Source organism: Odontesthes bonariensis, chromosome 6 (assembly GCF_027942865.1).
Source record: "Odontesthes bonariensis isolate fOdoBon6 chromosome 6, fOdoBon6.hap1, whole genome shotgun sequence".
Classification (NCBI taxonomy): Eukaryota; Metazoa; Chordata; class Actinopteri; order Atheriniformes; family Atherinopsidae; genus Odontesthes; species Odontesthes bonariensis.
The window spans coordinates 8,342,622-8,365,049 of record NC_134511.1 but is presented as its reverse complement, the minus strand read 5'-3'; the positions used below and the strand labels follow the sequence as shown (position 1 = coordinate 8,365,049).

The 22,428-nt window shown below is 43.4% G+C and overlaps 2 protein-coding genes across 2 annotated transcripts in view; one reads left to right on the top strand and one right to left on the bottom strand.

Moving 5' to 3' along the window:
- Nucleotides 1-365: 365 nt before the first annotated feature.
- paqr3a (progestin and adipoQ receptor family member IIIa) lies at nucleotides 366-9,625 on the top strand. The gene is made up of 8 exons (XM_075467241.1): nucleotides 366-519; nucleotides 1,236-1,467; nucleotides 2,440-2,602; nucleotides 3,553-3,708; nucleotides 6,362-6,559; nucleotides 6,690-6,780; nucleotides 6,876-7,061; nucleotides 7,986-9,625. Exons 1-7 carry the CDS (start codon nucleotides 462-464, stop codon nucleotides 7,016-7,018), a joined length of 1,041 nt encoding a protein of 346 aa, XP_075323356.1. The 5' UTR covers nucleotides 366-461; the 3' UTR covers nucleotides 7,019-7,061; nucleotides 7,986-9,625.
- Nucleotides 9,626-10,357: 732 nt separating this feature from the next.
- Nucleotides 10,358-22,428, bottom strand: part of bmp2k (BMP2 inducible kinase) — a 51,295-nt gene continuing 39,224 nt past the window's right edge. The window contains exon 16 of the mRNA XM_075467242.1: nucleotides 10,358-12,474. Coding sequence (XP_075323357.1) covers nucleotides 11,097-12,474 — 1,378 coding nt within the window. The 3' untranslated portion in view covers nucleotides 10,358-11,096. The remainder of the gene's footprint in view (nucleotides 12,475-22,428) is intronic.

Here is a 22,428-nt window from a genome sequence, read left to right as displayed (position 1 = left end):
TGGACTTTAAAGTGTAAAGTGTAATGACCTCAGAGCTGGACTGATATGGTCCACTTTTTTGGCCTTAGTGTTTAGTTTTTTGGTCTCGTACTGTGTCTAAAAAAAAGATATTTATCTTTTGCCAGACAGGACTGTCTAAAACCAGAGCAATTAAGTGTACAGCCACCTCTCTGGGTGCTACTGCACTTCTGTCACTAATTCTTTAATAGTTGAGTGAGTTCAGCAAGAGAGGCACTTAGCAATTATTTGTTGATTTTGCAGCTGTACCAAAATGTATTTATTTATGTATTTAGCTATTTATTTACTTGTGTGTTTGTTTATTTAAACTCAGGCAGTCCTTGGACAACTTTGCAGGGGTCCTATGTTCGTGATGACGTCTGTTGTAACGCTGAAGATGTTGAAGCCGAAACTTGATCAATATTACGTTGTTTTTGTAAATCAGTGTTAAAATACATTTGCAAATGCGTAGTACGTATAAGCAGCACAATGCCTCAGACTATATGTATACCAAATTAAAAGGTAAGTTTTTTTTTAAATAAAATCTTTAAACAAAGCTACATGCTAACTTGGCTCCTGTAGCCAACGTTCTTATTAGCCACCAGACGTCAGACCGCTTTGAAAATTCTGTCATTTTAAGAGTGCTTTGTTAAACTAAAGCATAATTTGCTTGGAAAGATGGAGCTTGAAACTATTTTACAGTTTTGTAGGCGCTTTGGTTATATTCGGCTCATGAAAACGTACAAAGCAAGCATGTTTTGTGAACAAGATTTAACAATCTGCGTTACAGTTTTCGCCTCCGCTCTCTATGGTGTAACATGAACTCGAAATTGAATCTATTTAATTATATTTCTACAGGTAGTAATAATTATATACCTAGTTGACGTTTTATCCCTACAAGCAGAACGGAGCGGGTAAAATGGAGACCGTTAATGTAATTAACACGAGATTACATTGTGGCTGGACCTTTAAAGTCGCAAAGTACTGCCAGTTAGCTCACATTAGCATCTGTAGTTTTATCAGAGGGAGATTGGCTTTGTTGAATTTACATACATTTGGTGAAAGGTACATTTCCTATTAGTTTGCCACTTTGCCACCTCCACTGGACCATGGCTGATCATTCAAACAAAAGCTACTGACAAAAGTAATAGGTTTTGTATTGGCCACGATTTGTTTAACAGTTTGTGTTATTTGTGACAGAGATTGAAGTGGTTCTGTGTCTGCTTTCATGTGTTCAGCTTCAGCTCAGATCAAAGCAGACTCACCTGGCTCAGCCATGCCCCAGAAACCCCAGAAGAATGCTCAGACTGCACACTACATCGAGCTGGGAGGTTACCAGTACTGGCCCGTTCTGGTGCCCCGAGGAATCAGACTGTACACTTATGAACAGATCCCAGTGTTTCTGAGGGAGAACCCCTACATCACAGATGGATACAGAGCCTACCTGCCATCCAGGTTGTGCATCAAAAGGTGGGAAGCAGATTTTTTTTTTTCAGAATTACATAGTCTTTAAGCACATTGTATTTTTTTTTTTATAAATTGCAAGATAAAGAAAAAATAATGGCAGTAATTTTGCAAGATTTTTTCCTATTCTAACGAGCTTTAAAGTGAATATCTGCTCTGAGCTCCTTTATCCTCAACACAGCCTGAACCCTCTCAGACAAGTTTTCCATAATTTCTTTAAGGAGTCTTCAGGAATAGTTCTCCAGGCTTCTTAAAGGACATCCCAAAGCTCTTCTTTTGATGTCGGCTGCCCTTTTGTTCCGTTCTCTGCCAACATGATCCCACACTGCTTCAGTAATGTTGAGCTCCGGGCTCTGGGGAGGATTCATCCCTCCATCAGACCTGCTGCCACTGATTTTCAGCCCACTTCTTGTGTCCTTTGGCACAGCTCAGCCTTTTCTCCCTGTTTCCCTTCCTTAAGAACGGCTTTTTGACAGCCACCCTTCCATGGAGCCCATTTCTGATGAGGCTTCAGTGAACAGTAGATGGATCAGCTGAAGAGATGCATCTCTCGGGTCCCGTGTCAGATCTTTACTGGTCTGCATAAACAAGGCTAAGATTATCATCAGTCATGGCACTTGTTAGCGCTTCTGTTTATCTGTTATTTTTCATGTACAGCCACTTTAAAACATAATTTCTGTCTTCTCAGACCACACAAAAGATTTGTATCGAAATAGATACGAACAAACCAAATGTTTCCTTTTCTCCATGACTGCAGCAGCTTCTGTTGTTTTTTGTTGAGTTTTATTATTAATTACTTATAAGGATTACTTATAGGATTATACCTCACAGACAGGGTTTCTCATATATATATATATATATATAACGTTGATAAAGCCAGTGTTAAGAGTCTAATGGATTCTGTAGAGTAGCTTGTTACTCAAGTTGTTTTTTTTGTTTTTTAATGCTCATTTTAACGTTTGTATATTGTCTGTGCAGCCTCTTCATCCTGTCCAATGAGACTGTGAGCACCTGGAGTCACCTGTTGGGCTTCCTGCTCTTCTTCTGTCTCGGGGTGTACAACATGTCCTCGGTGCTGCCAGCCGTCGGCGCCTCCAGAGAGGATTATGTCATCTACTCCATCGGAATCTTTTGCTTCCAAGTACAAGTTTTCTCGTCAAACTCTTAACATGAAAGTCATTACAGACTGGTTAGGATGCGGTTTTATACTACAGTTTGAGTAAAAGTGTTTTATAGATAATTGGGCTGAAATTTCATGAAGCCGTTGATGTTGTGGCTCATGTGTTTTTGGTGAATACAGTATAGTGGCATGCCATCGCAGTAACGGTCTCCTGTCAGTCAGGTGATGTCTAAAGTTGATAAAGCTGTTAGGCCACTTTAATGCGATTATTGATGTATGAATAGAGTAAGTTATCTGGTTGTGTCTCATCATGAGCTTGTGTCACAGTGGAAAAGTACAACGCCAAACCCACGTGTCACAGATCATTGGATTTATTTTGCAGTAACAGATTTCATTTAGACGTGTAGAGGTCCAACGTTGGTGAATTCTGTTGCTTTACTTCTGACTGGGATTTGTTTGCGTGTGCGCCCACACACACTTTTTTTTTTTTTTCTTTTCTGGCAGCAGTGCGCAGGCAGAGCTCCTGCTTATGCGACTGTTGACTGCACAGCTCACTGAAAACGTTCAGCTTGTACTGTGACACATCGAGTTGAGCCACGGTTACAGCTCCACTTGGCGGCCACCCGTTCTACACTGGAGCGTTTATTAGCAACAGAAAACAATGTTATGTGTAAATTATAGTAAAGAAATGTTCAATTCAGTGATAATTCACCTGGCTGCTAAGTAAAGTTATCATGATGATCTGAATGAAATGCAACAGAGCTAATGAGCATATCTGGCTGAGACTTGGTCAGAACTGCACCCTGTTGGAGGAAAAACGTGGACACTCGGCATTAGGTGTCCCAGCTCATGTGGTGATTTTGAAATAAACTAAGTGACTTTGGAACACAGCTGAAAGTTCTCAGCAAACTAAGATAAATCTGTATGAAGACATTGGCGTGTCCCTGTAATTCTCTCTGTCCCACCCTCAGCTGTGCATGCTGTGCTCGGTGGGCTACCACCTGTTCTGCTGCCATCGCTCGGAGAAGACCAGCCGCCGCTGGATGGCGCTGGATTATGCCGGCGTTTCTATCGGCATCCTGGGCTGCTACGTCCCCGGCGTCTTCTACACCTTCTACTGCAACAATGTGAGTTAATCTGCTGCCCGACGGCAAGAATATCCAAGGAAGGTTATATTTGTGTGACTTTAGTGCAGCACGGAAGCAGCCTGACGGCTGAAGGGTTAACTGTAGCTCATGTGCTTTAACTCCTGCTGGAGACCTTATTTACATGTCCCACTTCCCTTTCTCCACTTCCTGTCTGCTTTTGTTCTGTCTGCTGTCGGATGGGAATAAAGAGATTAGCAAAACAGAACACCAAGAACATAAAAAAAGTGCAGGAAGAATAAAGTAAAACAACCTGGGATTACACTGACTACAGCTGCTGAGAGGCACAATAAGGAATTAAATCTGGCAGCAGAGTAGTAACTCACTGGGGATCTTTTCAGACAAAACATGTGTTTTAATTGAGGATAAACACCACGTCTCACTCTGGATCTGCACCCCAACATCAGTCTTTGAACATGTAAATAAGATTCCCTCTGTTTATTTGGGATTGTTTGTCTTTAGTCTCTTTCAGAGCAGCAGAAGTTTGGGTTAAATCCCATTTTCACACATTTCCACTCTACAGCTGCTTCTAATTTCCTAACTCTGCCCTTTTACTTTGTCCCCTCAGGACTTAGTTTAACTTTTTATACCTGGATCAGTCAGAACTTATTTTTATAGTTTTGAGAAATACATGCATATTTTCTTTTCAACCCCCCCCCAAAAAATGGTCCCCAAATGTCACATTTGTTTTGTCGTATATGATCTATATAGCGCCCAATCACAACTTCAAAGACACTGTCCAGTTCATACAGAGCCAGTTAAAATGAGAAAAGCCACAGAGGTTAAACTTAGAAATGCTTGCTCACTCTAAAACTCTGGTTTCACATGTATGAACATGAACTCCAATAGTGTTGCTGCCTGAAAATAAGCGTCCCCTTTGATGTTGATACTGTAAGCAATTGTGGGACGACATCGTCTGCTTTTTGTTTTTGTATCCTCGACACCCTTCAGCAAACATTAATATTTAACCGGACCCTCAGTGTGAAGTCGTGGATGGTTAGAAAAAAACTCAAATTCAGCCAGAATAGATTCGCCCTGAGTTGAAACTCTGTTTTTTTAGCACGACTACGGTTAATTAGCTTCAGCGTAAACTCCAGATTTTATTTCCAGGAAGCAGCAGAGGACCTCCTGCTGAGAGTATCTTTATGTAAAACGTCTGCGTTCTTGGTCCACAGTAAACATATTTTTTTTTTAAAACCATCTTGTATAAATGTGAATCCATTATTCTGCGGCTCTCTCGTCTCCGTGGAGACGCTGCAGCTCACCAGCCTCAGCCTGAGAAGCAGTAATTGAATAAAGTGGGCCCTCTCAGTGTGGCTCTGCTCATTGACTCATTGTTCCGAGTGAATAAGCAACACAACACCTTCGCCTCACTCGCCGTTTGGAAGACAGCCTCTGATGACACCAGCCAGTTTCAGCTCGTCATTCCAGCCGCCCACCACCATGTTTTTTTTTTAACTCCTGAAATGTTTGGCTGAGCTCCGTCCTGCTCGCTTTCCCCCGCATATTGGAAGCGCCGGGTTATTTTGCCCCCAGAACGTAGCTGAAATCTGCTCCAGTCCAGACCAGATGGCTGTGTTCACAGAGCGGTCCGTCACTCCTGTTCCCCACCATATGACGCTCACAAGTCCAGGAGCCGTCTCGGCAAAGCCCCCCACCCGCCCCCTCCATGCCGAGACTGGGTCTCTGCTTCTGGGTGGCACCACTCCAGCGGAAAGCCAAGTCCCTAAAGAAAAACAGATTTTTATTTTTAGCCAGTCAAACTCTCGTCTCTTTGCTGGGTTTCAGAGATGCAGATTTTGGAGAAGATGGGAGTCTGTGAGGAGAAGAGCTTAAAAAATTTGGCTGAAGCAGAGCGGGGCCTTGTTTCCGGGTGCAAATTTATTCACTGTGAAATTCAGCAGGACTCCTCACATGCGGACGTGTGACTGGATGAAGGCCTACATCCACACAAACGGACAGAAGGGACGAGACGAGGCTGTCCAGACTTTGCACAGCTACTTATAGAAGTTTAAATATCAAGTACAGATCTGAGGACGGCTTGCTGGAGATCTGTGAGAGCAACATTTATATATTTTATACATCCCATGCAGAGCTGCTCTCGCCTTTTTAAAGGACACGCAGCCAGAAGGACTGAAGGCAAACAAATCGGACTTCTTTGTTTTTCAACCTCTCGACCAGAAAGCTTCCCTTCATTTTTACTTGCATATCTATTTCGTGGCTTCATTTATTGAACATTGTATTTCTATTAAGAAAAAAAAAAAACTTTGGATTTACAAAACTTCTAAAAAGAGATGCAATAGGCTCCAAGCCCCCCCCCCCCCTAAAAGCTTCAATGACAAAAATAAGAATGTGGAGCATTTAACAGCTGAGATCATCTTCTTCCACTGAGGCCTGAGTTTATATTTTAAACCTTCCTTTGAGTGAGTTTAAATTAGTCTGAAAAGGCTTAGTTGGACTTTGACAGTATGGATGTGAGTTTACGTCCTGCTCTCTTCCTCTCTGGGGTTTGTGTCACTTTACCTTTCAAAGCTCATCCATCCAGCTGATTCTGTACCTTCAACGTTTTCAAAGAAGTGAGGCGTGTGTGTGTGTTGCTGTGTAGATGTGACTTGGGACCTTCCTGTTGCTACAGTACTGGCGGCAGGTGTACCTGGTGACGGTCCTGGCCATGATCCTGGCCATCTTCTTCGCTCAGATCCACCCTCATTACCTCAGCAAGCAGTGGAAGCAGCTGCGCTCGCTCATCTTCTGCTCGGTGGCCGGATACGGCCTCATCCCCACCGTCCACTGGATCTGCATCACGGGGGGCTTCTCCTCCGAGCTCGTCCAGGTGAGCGCGCTCTGCGCCGTCACAGCTTTTCTTTCCAAATGTATGAATGTTTGACGCTAAAGTCGGTCATTGCTGATCGGTTTTGTCCTCACTGTAGCAGAAGAATTCTTTATTACTTTTTTCTCTCAAGGCTTTCATCCCTCGGATCCTGGGGATGTACTTCCTCGCAGCATTGGCTCTCATTTTCTACGTTTCAAAAGTTCCTGAACGCTACTTCCCAGGTGAAACCACTCGTATTTACTCGTTGAAGTTATCCATAAAACACAGCTGAGAATTGTTGGAAGATTTGAATCGAAAACTTTCTCTTCTCCATCAGGCCAGCTGAACTACCTGGGCTCCAGCCACCAGGTGTGGCACATGTTGCTGGTGCTGATGTTTTACTGGTGGCACCAGTCGTCGGGCTTCATCATGGCGTACAGACACAGCCAGCCCTGTCCCGACACCGCCCAACACGCCTAGTGCGCCGCTCAGCACGACGGGCCCTCACCTCTGACTGCGAGCAGTAAGAAGCTCCGTTTGGGTTATACTAGGACTCCATTCTATTGCGTTGGCTTTAACATTAAAGGGATAGTTCACCTCTTTTGACATGAAGCTGTATAACATCCCATATTAGTAATATCATTTATGAACATTTTCTTACCCCCTGCTGCGTCCTGTGAGCCGAGTTCCAGCCTCGTTTTGGCGTTGACGAAGGTAGTCCGGCTAGTTGGCTGGGGTTTAAATAATAAAACGTTTTGCTTCTCAAAACAATATGCGTTCAAAAGAATAATACATTTGCATCACAAAATCGATCATCCAGAAAAAGTCAGACCTCACAATTTCTTGGCGCTATTTTCTCTCCCTTCATATTACTGCGTGCAGCCACCTGCCGACAGCCGCACCTGTTACAGTGTTTGCTGCTCGGTCTGCACTTCGGTCTGCAGTTTACACAGCAGGCAGTGATATGAAGGGAGAGAAAATAGGGCCAAGCGATTGTGAGGTCTGACTTTTTCTGGATGAACGATTTTGTGATGCAAAGCAAAACGCTTTATTTTTTAAGCCCCAGCAAACTAGCCGGACTACCTTTGTCAACGCCAAAACGAGGCTGGAACTAAGTTAAATTTAATAAATGATATTGCTAATATGGGATGTCATACAGCTTCATGTCAAAAGAGGCGAACTATCCCTTTAAGGTGTGCACATACAAGAGGAGCTTATCTGATAGACCCGCCCAGTCATTCTGCAAAGATTCATGCATCAAAAGTCTTCTAATGCAAAATGTTGATACAACTAGAACCAAAAACTGTGATTTCAGAGTCTGACCTGTACATTTTTCATAGTGCAGTCATGTTTTGTGCAGATTTGGATTGTTTAAGTGAAAGGAATCTCTCCCAGAGCTCATTATAGGATTAAATTCTCTCCAGTAACCAGTTCTCTCCCTCTGTAGGCCGGCTGCAGCGGTGGAAGGGCTTCGTCGTTCCCACCTGCGAGACTCTGATGAGGAGACCTTCAGAAGCGCTGCAGGCCAGACTCGGCCCCGGATCAAATGAGTGTTTCTAAGACAGGACAGGAACTCCGAGTCATCGTAGGTTTGCCGTCACGTTTTTATCTCGCTAACCAAACACTGAAGTCTGGCAGCCGAGGAAACTTCACCTTCTTCCACTTTATAAAGTGTTTAGTATCTGGGTTTCCTGCTCTGCTCGGCATTTCTTTGTTCATTTTCTGTAAGTGCCTGTAAAAGAAACCATGTAGCTTTCTAAATTCTGTCCGAACTCAGAGCAAACATTTTTTAAGACCGCTTTGTTTTGTCGGCCTTTCGGCTCCCAACAGTCTTTGAAAGGGAAAGTCAAATGTCACCAGTCTCTTATAAATAGTGGAAGTAGCTGAACTATATTCCACCCAAATTGGTTTGTTTCTACATTTCTAATCAGTTTGTGGTCTCTCTTTGGGACTGACATATTTCTCCATGAACACAAACGATGTTTAGAAATGAAAAACCAAAGAGTTGAGGAACGGTTTCTCCCATTTCTGCAGGTTTTTTTTTAAATTGGTTTTGCTGCGTTTGTACCCGACACTCCAGAACGGATCGGCTTTGGTCCGTGTTCTGTCACGCTGGCGTCTCTGAGCTGCACAGGATGTTTAAGACGGGAAAACGCTCAGAGTTCGGACGGCTTAAACTTCTGTTTTAAAGGAAATCTGACGACCTTCTTCGGTGAGCAGCTCGGGCTGCAGAGGCTGCTGCTGAGACGTCATTTAAACTGTGTCCCAGCTCCAAACTTCACTGTTAAACTGATGTGCTGAAGGACACGAGCACCAACACTGAAAGGTCATTTTTTATCAGTAGAATTAACTCCATCCTGTTTTGTACTTCACAGTAATTACTATAAACGTGGTTTGAAACATGCATTCTCTATACTTTTGTAAACTCGGCATCACTTTGCTTTTGCTCCCGTTGTTGCCATGGTTCCATCGTACATGAGACTTAGTTTTTTGGGAGCTCCTCTCTTTGCCTGGGCGGGCAGGAGAATCAGAGGGTAAACTAAGTGTTTTCAGAGCTAATAACCCACAATGCGTTTTTGTTGTTGCTCATTTCGGGTGATGTGCAATGTTAAAGTTAGACTGTTGTTCAGAACTTTTGACTTTATTCTACATCCATCACATCGGTATTGGGATAAAAGAAACTTTGAGAACTTTTTTTAAATAATGTGATGATAAAACATGCAGAACAGCTTGTCCTTACTGTAGCCAACTTATTTCTACAGAAACATTTCTGTTGTCTTATGTTCCATTATTGTGAGTCTTAATGTGTGTTTGTCTTTTTATTTTAGTCACCTCCAGTTAAATTCACTCTTTTTGGAATGAATGCCAGTTGTTTTCTATGTGATTATTTAAGTTGTAGGAGGCAAAGAAAAGAAAAAAAAGCTCCTATTTATTTGCTCCGTTTTAAATTATTCTTCCCAAACCTGCTCAGTGGAGCCTTTAAAAATGTGTTTTTCTTACGGACATCATCTGTATGTAAGCATTTTGTATCTTTCATAAGTGAGCGATCAAACTGCTGAATAAAATGAATGTGGACTGTTTTAAATACCTCCCGAACTCCACCTTTATTGCATGCAGCACCAGTATAGCACGATGAATACAGTGTACCCTGTTACCATGGAGACGGAGCGTCGCATCGGATCTGCTGCTGGAAACTGGTTTACTTCAAACCGTTTTTGTCTGGGAATTCAAGTGCTAAAAGCTGCTGATGTGGAGCACCAGAACAAGTTCAAGAATTTACTCTAAAAGGGTCTTTGTGAAGACGGACGACCTGAACACCACATCACACAAAACGGTTATTTCCCTCCAGTTTCCCTCGGTCTGCTGAGGAAAATCCTTTTTTTTTTTACACAATGTTTGATGTTTATCACCTCAACAAATCCCAGAAAAAGACCAAACTCACCGACTGATCCTGGTAAATAATCCGTATTTCCCATGAAAGTTAAAGTATCCATCACTTTTAAAGTAAATCGCTGAAACTTTCTGCTACAGTTTGGTTTTCTTGGTCTCTTGTAAGGCATTAAATTGATGCATCGTATCACTTTAAGGAGTTGAGACCATGAGGCACTGGATCAAAGAAAAGCCTGCTTTCTGTCTTTGCCCCTTCATTGATACCAAAGGCAAACTGCTCATCTTCAGTGGTTCTGGGTGCGCAGACGGGGAACGACACGCTTTGGTCCTTTTATGGGATTTGTGCACAAAAGTTTTCAGGATTCTGAAAATGAGCTGCACTTACATTTCTGAGGAATTGGCATCTGTAGGCATCACGAGTCCTAGTCATCCAATGCAGCTTTGTTTTTATTTCTCCCTTCTAACAGAATGTCGAGTGATAACTTCATAAAAAAAAAAAAAAAAAATTAACAGTACTTACACAGAAGTTTTCTGCTAGGAAAAAAAATAAGAGAACAGTTAAAAGCCTAAATTCAAAGCTGACCAAAAAATGAAAAGCTCCAACTTTTTAGGAAAGTACAATAAAAATTCGATCCCTCATCGTTTTCCATCTGTAATTCAACACAATCTCCCACATTTGGCTGTGGAAGGACTACAGAGGAAGTATGCATAGAGAAAAGTCTAATAGAGATAAAACAAAGTGGTTAAAAACGACTCCCAAATGATTTCAGACGACGCAGGAGAGCAGAGCGCTGTCATTTCCGAGGTACTGTGAAGCAAGGCGGAGCCCAGCTCAGGTAAGGCTTCGTGGTGCTGAAAACTTTCACAAGGCAGAATATAAAGAGCTTTTTGCAAGCTTAAAATCACAGTACGATCTGAGTGGATCTTCCATTTGTCCCGGTTTTCGTCCCTAAAAGCGTCAGAATGCAGCAGAAAAAAAGGCTTTTCAGCAAACTTCAGCTCCACAGGATGTAGCTTCGTCCTTTTCTTTGCCTACTCAAACTAATTGAATGTTCTTAAAAAAAAAGCAGAGTTAAAATATTGTTAGCTCGTGGTTCCGTGACTGGTTAAAAATGATCCCAAACCAAAAAGAACTCGAGGGGGGGGGGGGTTAATTAACTGCAACTGGTTACTGCTTTGAGGGGAAAGGTGCCGCTCCGAAAGGGTCGAGGTCCCCCGGCTGCGAGGGCGCCGGCTGCTGCTGAGGTCCACTGTGGATAACCATTTCTGTGAAGGGCACTGCCCCAAAATCATCCATGATGTTGCTCTCCCCGAGGCCGCTGTGGAGCGAGCCGCTCCAGGACCTCCCGTTGGCTGCGGTCAGGTCACTCTTACTGCCATCGAGGCCTCGGTACTGGCCGTGGCGGCTGCCATCCTGAGGGTGGAAGGGTTTGGCCCCGAACGGGTCTAAAAGAGCTTCATCCGCTGGCAGAGACGCTCCTTTGTCCTTTCCTTCAGCCGGGGTCATGTCCACGCTGATGTTCTCTTTTGAGTCGGAGGTGCTTAAGAACTCGTTGCTGCTCTGCGAGTCTCTGCGGCCCACCTTCTTGTGCCTGCGGACCCTCTCCGGTGTGCGGTAGGAGGTCTTGCTGCCCTTGCGTCCTCCGGTCGGGGTGCCGTGGTGCCGCTTGCCGTTGCTGCCGCCCGCCGCCGCCTCCTGCTTGGACTTCCTCTGGCGGGACGAAAGCTTCTGGAGGCTCCGCTGCTTCAGCCTCTGCTGCTGAGGACTCGCCGATTCCTCAAAGGACGAGCGGAAAATGTCCTCCGCGCTCCTGGAGGTGGTGGGAGGCGGCTCGGTGGGGCCCGGCTCGAAGGGAGAAAAGCCAAAGATGTCGAAGCCCTCGGGGGACATTGGCGGCGTTTGACCCATGTGGACGTCACTGCTGCTCTTGCCCGACTTTGAGAGGTTCCGGCTGAACGGCGCTTTGGTGAAAACATCCAACTCGTCAGCAGCCGGCTGCTCCTGGCTGACCTGCCTGAAAGGCGCTTTGGCAAAAATGTCGGTGCTCTCCGAGGGCCCGACGGGCGAGGCTCCCCCGAGGAAGGGAACGGCACCGAACACGTCTACGGGGGAGGCCATGGGAGGCGTGCCGGGATCTCCTCGGGGACTCGTGGAAGGAGCAGAAGCCGCTCCTTTACCACCCGCTGCTTTCTTTGAGCGGACCTTCACCCTGCTCGGGTCGTAGTCTGAATCAGAGCTGTGTTTGTCTTCGTCCTCCTCCTCCTCAGAGTCCATCAACAGAGGCCTCTGTCCCAAGTTCTCCGGCTCCGTGTCCTCGCCGTGCTCGCTGTTCAAGGCTTCGTCCTCTTCCTGCTCCTCATCCTCGCTGCTTTTTGGAGACGGAGGGTCCGACTCGAAGTCGCTTTCCGACTCGTCGCCGGGTTTGCCGCCGTTTTTCTTGCCCGGTTTGTGCTCCTTGGACACGGCCGGCTGCAGAGCCTCTGCGGGGGCCGAGACGGGGGCAGGAGCCACCTCCTCACCGATCTGCTCACTGGCCTCTGCACTGCTACCTGCAGAAAGAGCACACACAGAGTTTTCTCACTTTACCCCAGATCCTTTAGATGTTTTATCACCATAAGTTGTGACAGAAGGAGAATCTGAAGGCAAGAAATCAACTTTTCATTTCCTCACAATACCCACAGGACCTCCTTAATATGTGGCATTACTGAAATCAGGATTACTCTGCAGACAAATGCCAACAGTTTGTCTCTTATTGAGTCTCAACGCTCAATATGGTGGAAAAGCTGCTGGGACTTTTTACTCCGACCCTGCGTGGAGATCAGGCTTAAAGGGTGAATAAATAAGATGTCCAGCTTTTCAAGATTCACAAAATTGCTTTCAAATTCAAATCTCCTTGAAAAGATTTAAGCTCTAAGCCAGTTACTCCCTCAAGACTTGAAAAACTAAAGTCATTTCCACCCCTTAATTCTGCATTTCTATAAATTCCTGCACGCATTTGGCATTTGATGAAAACAAAAAAAAAAAATTCTTGTGTAGTTTATGTCCAAGAGATTTGCATAATAGCAACTTAAAAATTAGCCTAATTAGCGAGTGGAGAGCCTCCAGTCGTATTGAAAAGTGAACAAGGAGCCAATTTATTGTTCCCTTTCAGAGGAAGCTGCACATCAGAGGACCCCCGCTGCGAACATGAAAATGGAAACCTCTCCTGTCTTCATCCAAACTGGCAGGACGGGACAACGGAGGAGCCAAAAAGCTTTGCCGTCCACAAAGCAAACAAGGCCCAACTACAATGCAATAAAAAGTATTAACGCAGGCATCACGAGCTGCCGTGCGTCTGTTCAGCTCACTCCGCCGCTCGCGGATTACAACTTGTAATCACATTCACCTCTGGACGAGGCAGCGAATGGAAACATCTTTAATCATGAGATGCCACACTGGCAGATTTTATTCCTTCGGGGGGGAAAGCTGGAGGATTACAAGCTGCATCTGATCTTTTAGAAGATGCAAATAAGTGGTGAAAACATGCGTGTGATTGTTCTGCTGTGCGATGGAAGACACTATCTGTCTGAGCTCCCAGATGTCAGAGGAGTCGGTGCAGACGAGCTGCCGAGCGGTGAAGCGAGCAGAGTGTTAGAACAGTCCCATTCACCATTAAATAATGCGGCACAAATCTAATCTGATTGGCGTTTCTGAAAAGCTCATGGAAGACGGAGGCTGATGCGTCTCCACCTTAAACATGTGAATGCGTCCGTGTCAAACAGAAGGATGTGTAAACTGAACATGACCTCAGTCAACAGAGCAGTTCACAGACCAGCGAGTCAAAATAACGACATCGTCTGTTAGCAGGATTACTCAAAATGCAACAGACGGAGAATTTTTTTTTACCAGAGGTGGGGCCCAAACAACACAGAAGTGATTAACTTTTTTGTTTCTCCGTGACCTTTGTGCCTTTTCTTTCTCAGAAAGATGATAAAACAAATGGAAATACTCGGCCGTTTCTCCTGTGCTTTCTGGCCAGATGTGCCATGTGCTGTTTGGTTCCCTTTGTGATGCTCCCAACAAATCAGATCAATATTACATCATCAATCTAATTCTGTTAATTGCAAAATACCACATTCATAAATCTAAATTCTCTGCCCACAAACCTGTTCTCATTTTTCAACATTAGAACAGTACAAAACAGAACCATGTCAGTGTTATTCACGATAATTTATCATTTCTTTTAACTGCCTGAGCCCCTGGCATCTTTAGGTCTCATCCTTTGTACTGACCAACATTTAAATAAAGTTTATCAATACGTAAACGGGTAAAGGTCGGCGGTGACATCGTAAAACTGCGTCTGCCTTGCAGCTGTGAGGCGTCTATAACTCAGATCGATCCTCCTCCAGCCTGATGAAGGCTGGAGAGTAAATGATTAATAAATGATCATTCTGGGGGAAATCTTTTTTCCCCTCGTGCTCGAAACATTAGTGAAACCTTCCAAAACATCTGCAGGGGCCGAAAAGGATGAGCAAAATATCCTATATACGATTATTTTTGATGTGGCAACTTATAAAGTCAGCGTATAGTGAATTCAAATTTGAGTCGTATTCTGATATGGACCGTATTATCGATACAAAGTTTACACGAACACGCTCAGGCCTACATACACGGTTATTACCACAGATCATGTGTGCACAGAATGTCTCATTACTCTTCATCTGAGTGAGCGAGATCTTTGCTAAAAGATATTTATATATCCAGGTTATATGACTCGGCCCCCTTAGCGGTGTCAGTCAGGCACAGGGTTGTACCTCCTCCACAGATGAGCTGGTTCTGGATCTTTCACACTGAGACTGACTGCAGACCTGTAATCATACAGCTGTCGCTGTGATAAACTGGAGGGAACAGGCTAAACTACTCCGAGGTAAAAGGTAACAAAAAAGACCTTTTGGGTGTGATTACTGAGCATCGTCCTCATTGGCTGTCTTGTAAAATAAACAAATCTGCTTTTATAAATGACAAAAAAAAAAAAAGGGCTTCCATGTTCCCATGGGATTGTTTCATATTTGACCACAGCCAAGGTGAGTTTAGGGAAGATTGGCAGAGTTTGAGCGCGAGAAAAAGAAGAACCCAATGAACTGCGGTGAAGCTAAAGATCACTGCACTGCTCTGATGGGAGGAGCCTCTGATTGCTCGTCACTGCATCCGATTCCCCGTTTGACAACGGTACCTGAAATAAACCCGAGTAGCGTAGATATCCTCCAATATGTTTTATCAAACAGCTCCTTGAAGGGATAGTTCGCCTCTTTTGACATGAAGCTGTATGACATCCCATATTAACAATATCATTTATGAACATTTTCTTACCCCCTGCTGCGTCCTGTGAGCCGAGTTCCAGCCTCGTTTTGGCGTTGACGAAGGTAGTCCAGCTAGTTTGCTGGGGCCACAAAAATAAAGCATTTTGCTTCTCAAAACAATATGCGTTCAAAAGAGTAATACATTTGCATCACAAAATCGTTCTCCAGGAAAAAGTCAGACCTCACAATCGCTTGGTGCTATTTTTGCCTCCCTTTATATCAATGCGTTCAGCCACCTAGCGATAGCCGCGCCTGTTACGGTGTTTGTGCTCGGTCTGCACGGTCTACACAGCCCGTAGTGATACAAAGGGAGAGAAAAATAGCGCCAAGCGATTGTGAGGTCTGACTTTTTCCTGGAGAACGATTTTGTGATCCAAATGTATTACTCTTTTGAACGCATAATGTTTTGAGAAGCAAAACACTTTATTTTCGGGACCCCAGCCAACTAGCCGGACTACTTTCGTCAACGCCAAAACGAGGCTGGAACTCTGCTTACAGGACGCAGCAGGGGGTAAGAAAATGTTCATAAATGATATTGCTAATATGGGATGTCATACAGCTTCATGTCAAAAGAGGTAAACTATCCCTTTAACAATTCAACCTAAAAACGTCATCTACCTGATATGACTCGCACCCATCTGGCAACCCTTTGCAGGGTCTGATCATTGTGCTCTTCAGGTGTCCTAACTGGTCCTCCAAACAGCAAACGACTCCGAGGCATCGCATCGCTTCTACTTCCGTCTTTCACTGATCCTGTTGCACATTATGCAACTGTGCGAGTTCCATTTAACCTACAGATGTGTACAGGACTGTCTCAGAAAATTAGAATATTGTGATAAAGTTCTATATTTTCTGTAATTCAATTAAAAAAACAAAAATTTCATACATTCTGGATTCATTACAAATCAACTGAAATATTGCAAGCCTTTTATTATTTTAATCTTGCTGATTATGGCTTACAGCTTAAGAAAACTCAAAAATCCTATCTCAAAAAATTAGAATAGTTCTTCAGACCAAGTAAAAAAAAAGATTTATAACAGCAAAACAAAATCAAACATTTGAAAATGTCCATTAATGCACTCAATACTTGGTTGGGAATCCTTTTGCACGGATTACTGCATCACTGCGGAGGTGGCATGGAGGCAATCAGCCTGTGGCATTGCTGAGGTGTGATGGATGCCCAGGATGCTTCAATAGCGGCCTTTAGCTCATTAGCATTGTTGGGTCTGGTGTCTTTCAGCTTCTTCTTCACAATACCCCACATATTCTCTATGGGGTTCAGGTCAGGGGAATTGGCAGGCCAATCGAGGACAGTAATGCCATGGTCAGTACACCAGTTACTGGTGGTTTTGGCACTGTGGGCAGGTGCCAGATCATGCTGGAAAATGAATTCCTCATCTCCATAGAGCTTTTCAGCAGACGGAAGCATGTAGTGCTCTAAAATCTCTTGGTACACAGCTGCATTTACTCTGGGCTTGATGAAACACAGTGGACCAACACCAGCAGCTGACATGGCTCCCCAAACCATCGCTGACTGTGGGAACTTCACACTGGATTTCAAGCAACTTGGATTTTGCTCCTCTCCAGCCTTTCTCCAGACTCTGGCGCCTTGACTTCCAAATGAAATACAAAACTTGCTTTCGTCTGAAAAGAGGACTTTGGACCACTCTGCAACTGTCCAGTGCTTCTTTTCCATAGCCCAAGTCAGACGCTTCTTCCGTTGTCTTGAGTTCAGAAGTGGCTTGACCATGGGAATACGGCTATTGTAGCCCATTTCCCAGACACGTCTGTGAACAGTGGCTTTTGATACCTGGACTCCAGCTTCAGTCCACTGTCTTTGAAGCTCCCCCAAATTCTGGAAGCGACTCTTCTTCACAATGCTGTTAAGGCTGCGGTCATCTCTCTTGGTTGTGCAGCGTTTCCTGCCACATTTCCCCCTTCCAACAGACTTTTTGTGGATGTGCTTTGAAACTGCACTCTGTGAACAGCTTGCTCTTTGAGAAATTTCTTTTTGTGTCTTACCCTCCTGATGGAGGGTGTCAATGATGGTCCTCTGGACAGCAGTCAGATCAGCAGTCTTCCCCATACTTGTGATTTAGTTTACTGAACCAAGCTGAGTGTTTTTCAAGGCTCAGGAAACCCTTGCAGGTATTTCGAGTTAATTAGACGATTCAAGTGATTCGTTGAACACCCTACTAGTATACTTTTTCATGATATTCTAATATTTAGAGATAGGATATTTGAGTTTTCTTAAGCTGTATGCCATAATCAGCTATATTAAAATAATAAAAGGCTTGCAATATTTCAGTTGATTTGTAATGAATCCAGAATGTATGACATTTTTGTTTTTTTAATTGCATTACAGAAAATAAAGAACTTTATCACAATATTCTAATTTTCTGAGACAGTCCTGTATACGCAAAAACAGAATCATGCAATGGCTACATGCACCCGTTTTTTGCACCAGACAAACACAGCCGGCGCCGCTGTGCTGCTCCTGCTCGCCGTGCTTTTATTGAACAGTTTAAGACAGCCACATTTACATCAGGAACATCTTGCTTGGTGTGTAGTGGTGGAGAGACCGTAAACTTCTCAGTTCTTTCAGAAGCTATAAAAAAGGAACCAAAGTGAGCATTGATTTTAAATGGTTTTTTTATTTATCAGTAACATTCTATAAAGAAATACATTCACACTCACAGTATAACACAGGGCCGTTTACATAGTCTGTTGCAAAAACACGATATGTATAAGACAGCTTAGTGATCTATAGCTTCTTTCTGCAAGAGATGCACCAGGAGCTGCTCATTTCAAGTAGAACTAAAATTCATGAGAATGAATTCAAATAAAAGTTTTAGTCATCTGATATGAGGCCTCTAATGCCTGTGCAGGATATAAAGCTGACAAAAGAAGGTTACAAAAGGCGGGAAATACCTCGAGACAGAGGAGGAGAAATAAAAAAAAAAGCACAGAAAAATCTGAAAATGTAAACAACATGCAACAACATATAGTCATGTCTACGTTTGCTTGTTCATCCTGGGACAATAATCCGTTTCTCTGCACACTCAACAGAACAAAGTGCAGTTAATGGCTCTGGTTGTCCCTTTTTCACTTTTCTTTTTTGGCTTTGACGCCCAAACTTAGAGATCCATCCACCAATACACATGAACAAGATGTTTCTGAGTATGGCTGTCTCGCTAAATGAAGAACGAAAAGAACACAAACTGAACTGAGATGAAGCAGTTTTTTTCCCCACAGAGGCCCAATAAAAAGAAGGCAGTGATATGAGCAGAAACGTGGAGTGGAGCATTAACTGTTCTCCAAACTTACCTTCGGCTAACACACAGACTCTACTGTAACAGTTAAATGTGTTCTGTCTGATGGATGGCTGGGATGAAAACTCACTTGCTGCTCTAAGGCGGGTCGGCAGCGGCACAGTGAGCGGACACAAACATACAGCCCTTTAGGATTGTATGGATTACACAAAAACATCAAAATGGGAGCCAAACATTCCTCTTAACACAAGCACCAATGTTTACACTGCACAATGTGCCATCAGCCAGTTGTGTTGGACAGAAAGTAACAGGAACACGGTTTGGATTCAACACGTGAGAGAAATGCTCCCACCACCAGAGCCGTGACTGGATCACCAACCAGCCGCTGTACAGAGAGCTCTCTGAATGCTGGCTGTGCGCAGCCATCAGTGGCAGCCATCTTTAGCCTTATCAAAGCATGTCCAGCTTTAATACAAGCTTTAAGAGGTTTATTTTATTTATTTTTTTTTTAACTAAAAATGAAAATATTTTGCCATTTGTTTGAGCTCTGTGAGCTTTGTTGGTCACACGAATTAAAATGCCACAAAAAAAAAAAAAAAAGCACTTTGTATCCAGATATTACAGTTTTTTTAAACCAAAAAAAACCACATTTCAAGCTGAAGTACTTGCTATTTTTGTACCCAGGGACTTGAATGAAGGAACTAAGTCTCCCCTGCGGTCTGAAGTCCAGCTGTGGTGTCACCTTCCCACAGGGCTGTGCGGAGGTGTGGCTAGTTTTATTTGTACGTTCGGTGTTAAACAATCAATTCTCTGATTCTTTGCTCTCTTCTCACAATCGCTGTTCCCTCCCCTTATTCACAGCTGACATGACTGTTTAAATGCGGTAACAAGCAGTACCAACTATTCTGACTGTACGACTCTTAAAAAAAAAAAAAAGGCAGCCATGAGGCCCGTGTGCCATAAAAATGTCTTCATCATCAACAATCTGTGAGGGTCCAAAAGCCCCAAACTGTGTTACCATGCAGGCTGATCGCACCAACGACACGTGCATCAAGTTAAAGAGATTTTATGAGCTGTGGGGTTAAACGCGAGATGATGAAGAAAGACTGAGAGAAATAATCAAGTGAGGGCTCGATCTATCAGAAACATTCAACGCTGCAAGCCCGACCCCAAAGGCAGCAGGCAAAAATGAAATGAAATGAAGGTAGTCTACAAGAAGAAAAGTCTCCGGGGAAAGTTCCTGCTGTCAAAATGCAGTTTACACGAAGAGATTCAGAGATTTTGAGTCAAATTCCTCTGTTGCTATAGCAAGAGACACACCTGTAAAAGAGCACTGCTGTCACATGACCACAAAGAGAAGTCTAAAAGGCAGAGCTGCACTGATTTCACATGTTCAACAGATAATCTGCAGGGTCACCACATGTCACAGGAAAATGGGAATGTTAAGGAAAAAAACAAACAAAAAAAAACAAATCTACCTGCTGTCAACAGACCATAAAACATCCATTTTGATTGTATTGAATCAATATCTGGCAAAACACATCACAATGTAAGAGAGAAGGCCTCAGCTCACCTCATTCCTCTGCCCTGTACTCGTATTCTAAAAGTCAATCAAACCAAGACACCAACTTGAGGCACAGCCCAGGAGCCTGTACGAGGATGCCGGTTATCTTCTGGTTATCCAGCTCAACTCAGAAAATCTGGGTTGACTTACTTCAATCAAGCAGAATGAGTGGATCTGGCATCAATGACCTATCGCAGGCCTATATTCATACCAGGCCTGAAGGAATTTAGGTAGTTCCCAAAGTGGGAAACAAACCAGACAAAAAAAAACAAACGGATTGGCATAATAAAATGTAAGAGCACCTGGTGCTTTATGATTATATTAAAAAAATGTGCTGCAGGTGTATTCCACACTTATTCTGTTGGGACAACCGAATTACTATTCAAATAATTCAGTGGACTTACTGTAAAAGTCAAAGTTCATTTGGAATAGTTCAGGCTCTAAAATGTTCAATAAAAACGGTTTCAGTGGTTTAGGGATTTTAAATAGTTCTTGAAACATTTTTAACAAGACAGATGTGAATATATGAATATGAAAGGAAGGACGTGTGTTTAAGTGTGAGACCCAGACCTCAGATACTGAAGGAGGAAAAGGGCAGGAAATCTCACCACTGATGATTTGGACAGGAACGTTAGTTCAGCATCTTTAAAAGTCAGCTGGATCGAGCTTTAGTGTAGATCGGTCTCAGTCTCCTTTCTGCCTTTCAGTTATCTCACATGAAGACGCTTCTCGGCCTTTGACTCTCACTGCCCACACACTGATGCCCGTTTTATTTTTCCAACTTCTAAACGGACTAATTGGTCAGAAGGTGCTGCATTTACACTTCTTCATTTGACTCCACTATAAGTTACCATGGTGATACACCCGGGTAAGAACTGAACCAGCTTTCATGACCATGAAAAAAAAAAAAAAAAAAAGAATAAATCAATCACTATGTCACTCATTCTCCTCTGTAGTACAGGCCCCTGTAAAAATCAGTTTTACTCTCCAATTCTTTGGTCCTTCTTTTGAAAAACTGCCCTAAAAAAAACATTGTGTGGGATTTCTTAGCATTAATCAAAGGATTTGGCACAAAGAGAGCTATAGGATCAAACTTTTCAGCTCATCAACCACAGTTTTGTTGTTTCGTCATAATTACCAACGTCCATCCCGTGCAGTTCAACATCACACACTCCATCGGTCCCTTTAGTCTTCAATAAACCAAGACCTGATCCTGCAGCTCTGCCGTGACTCCAGTGAAAACCAAACATCAACAGCTGATCAAACATATTTTGTGTCAACTAAAAAAAACGTGAAAAACACTAAAAATCAACCACCAAAGAAACGAGCTGGAGCAGAAATCCAACGACTCACACGCTGACGGCACAAAGAACTAAAGGGCTGATCAAAAATTTGCTGCAAAAATTTTTGTCATGCCAGCCTTAGAGGAATGACTCCCGGCTGTAGTTTAAATACAGAAGACAAGTCCCTTCGCTTTGTTTTGGTTTCTTCTTTTGGTTTTTCCTCCGATCCAAATTCAACCAAAAACAGAATTCTAGATTCACCAACTAACAAGAGAAGACAGAAAAAGATTTCCACACTTACATTCGAGTGCTTAGAGCGTTATATTGCATCGTTATCTTGCCTTATTCTACTCTACCTTTAGCCACTGAGCTTGCATTAAGCCTGCCAGTTTAAAGATGATTTCAGTGTGAGGAAAGAAAGAAAAAAAGGAACAACCCATCTCTTACTTTCCTTTAGAAAACAGGTGTTTCGTATTGATGCCACTTATCATTAAGTATACAAACAGCATTTCTAAACTGCCTATTGAAACAGTAACCAGTTCACATTTAGTAGCAGGAGGAGTACAGAGGCACAGAAGCTTATTGCTGCCATCGATGTAAAAATACTGCGCGTTCATATTCACATTGATTGACTTTGTGTCGGAGACGAGCCACACACACACACACACACACACACACACACACACACACACACTACCTGCTTACTGAAGCCAAATGAGAGCTCATTATCAGAGTGGATGGTATCGTCAGCCTCGACGGTAAAGTGCAAAGTCCACACGAGAACGCTTGAGGCTTTGTTTCGACTGACAAATGTTTCGATTATCTGTGAGGAATCTTTGCATCGCAGTTTGAATGCTGGTCAGAGAGGGTCCGCTGGATTTCAGTGTAAACAAACGGCCACAACTTTTGGTGTTTAAGTGGAGTTTTCTCTCTCCGTAAAGAGTCATTTAGTGCCAGGGCTGAGTGATCTTGGGGTGTACTAGTATTCCACAGATGGGCGTGTACAGCTTCGTCGTGCGAGGGCTGAGACGAACAAACGGG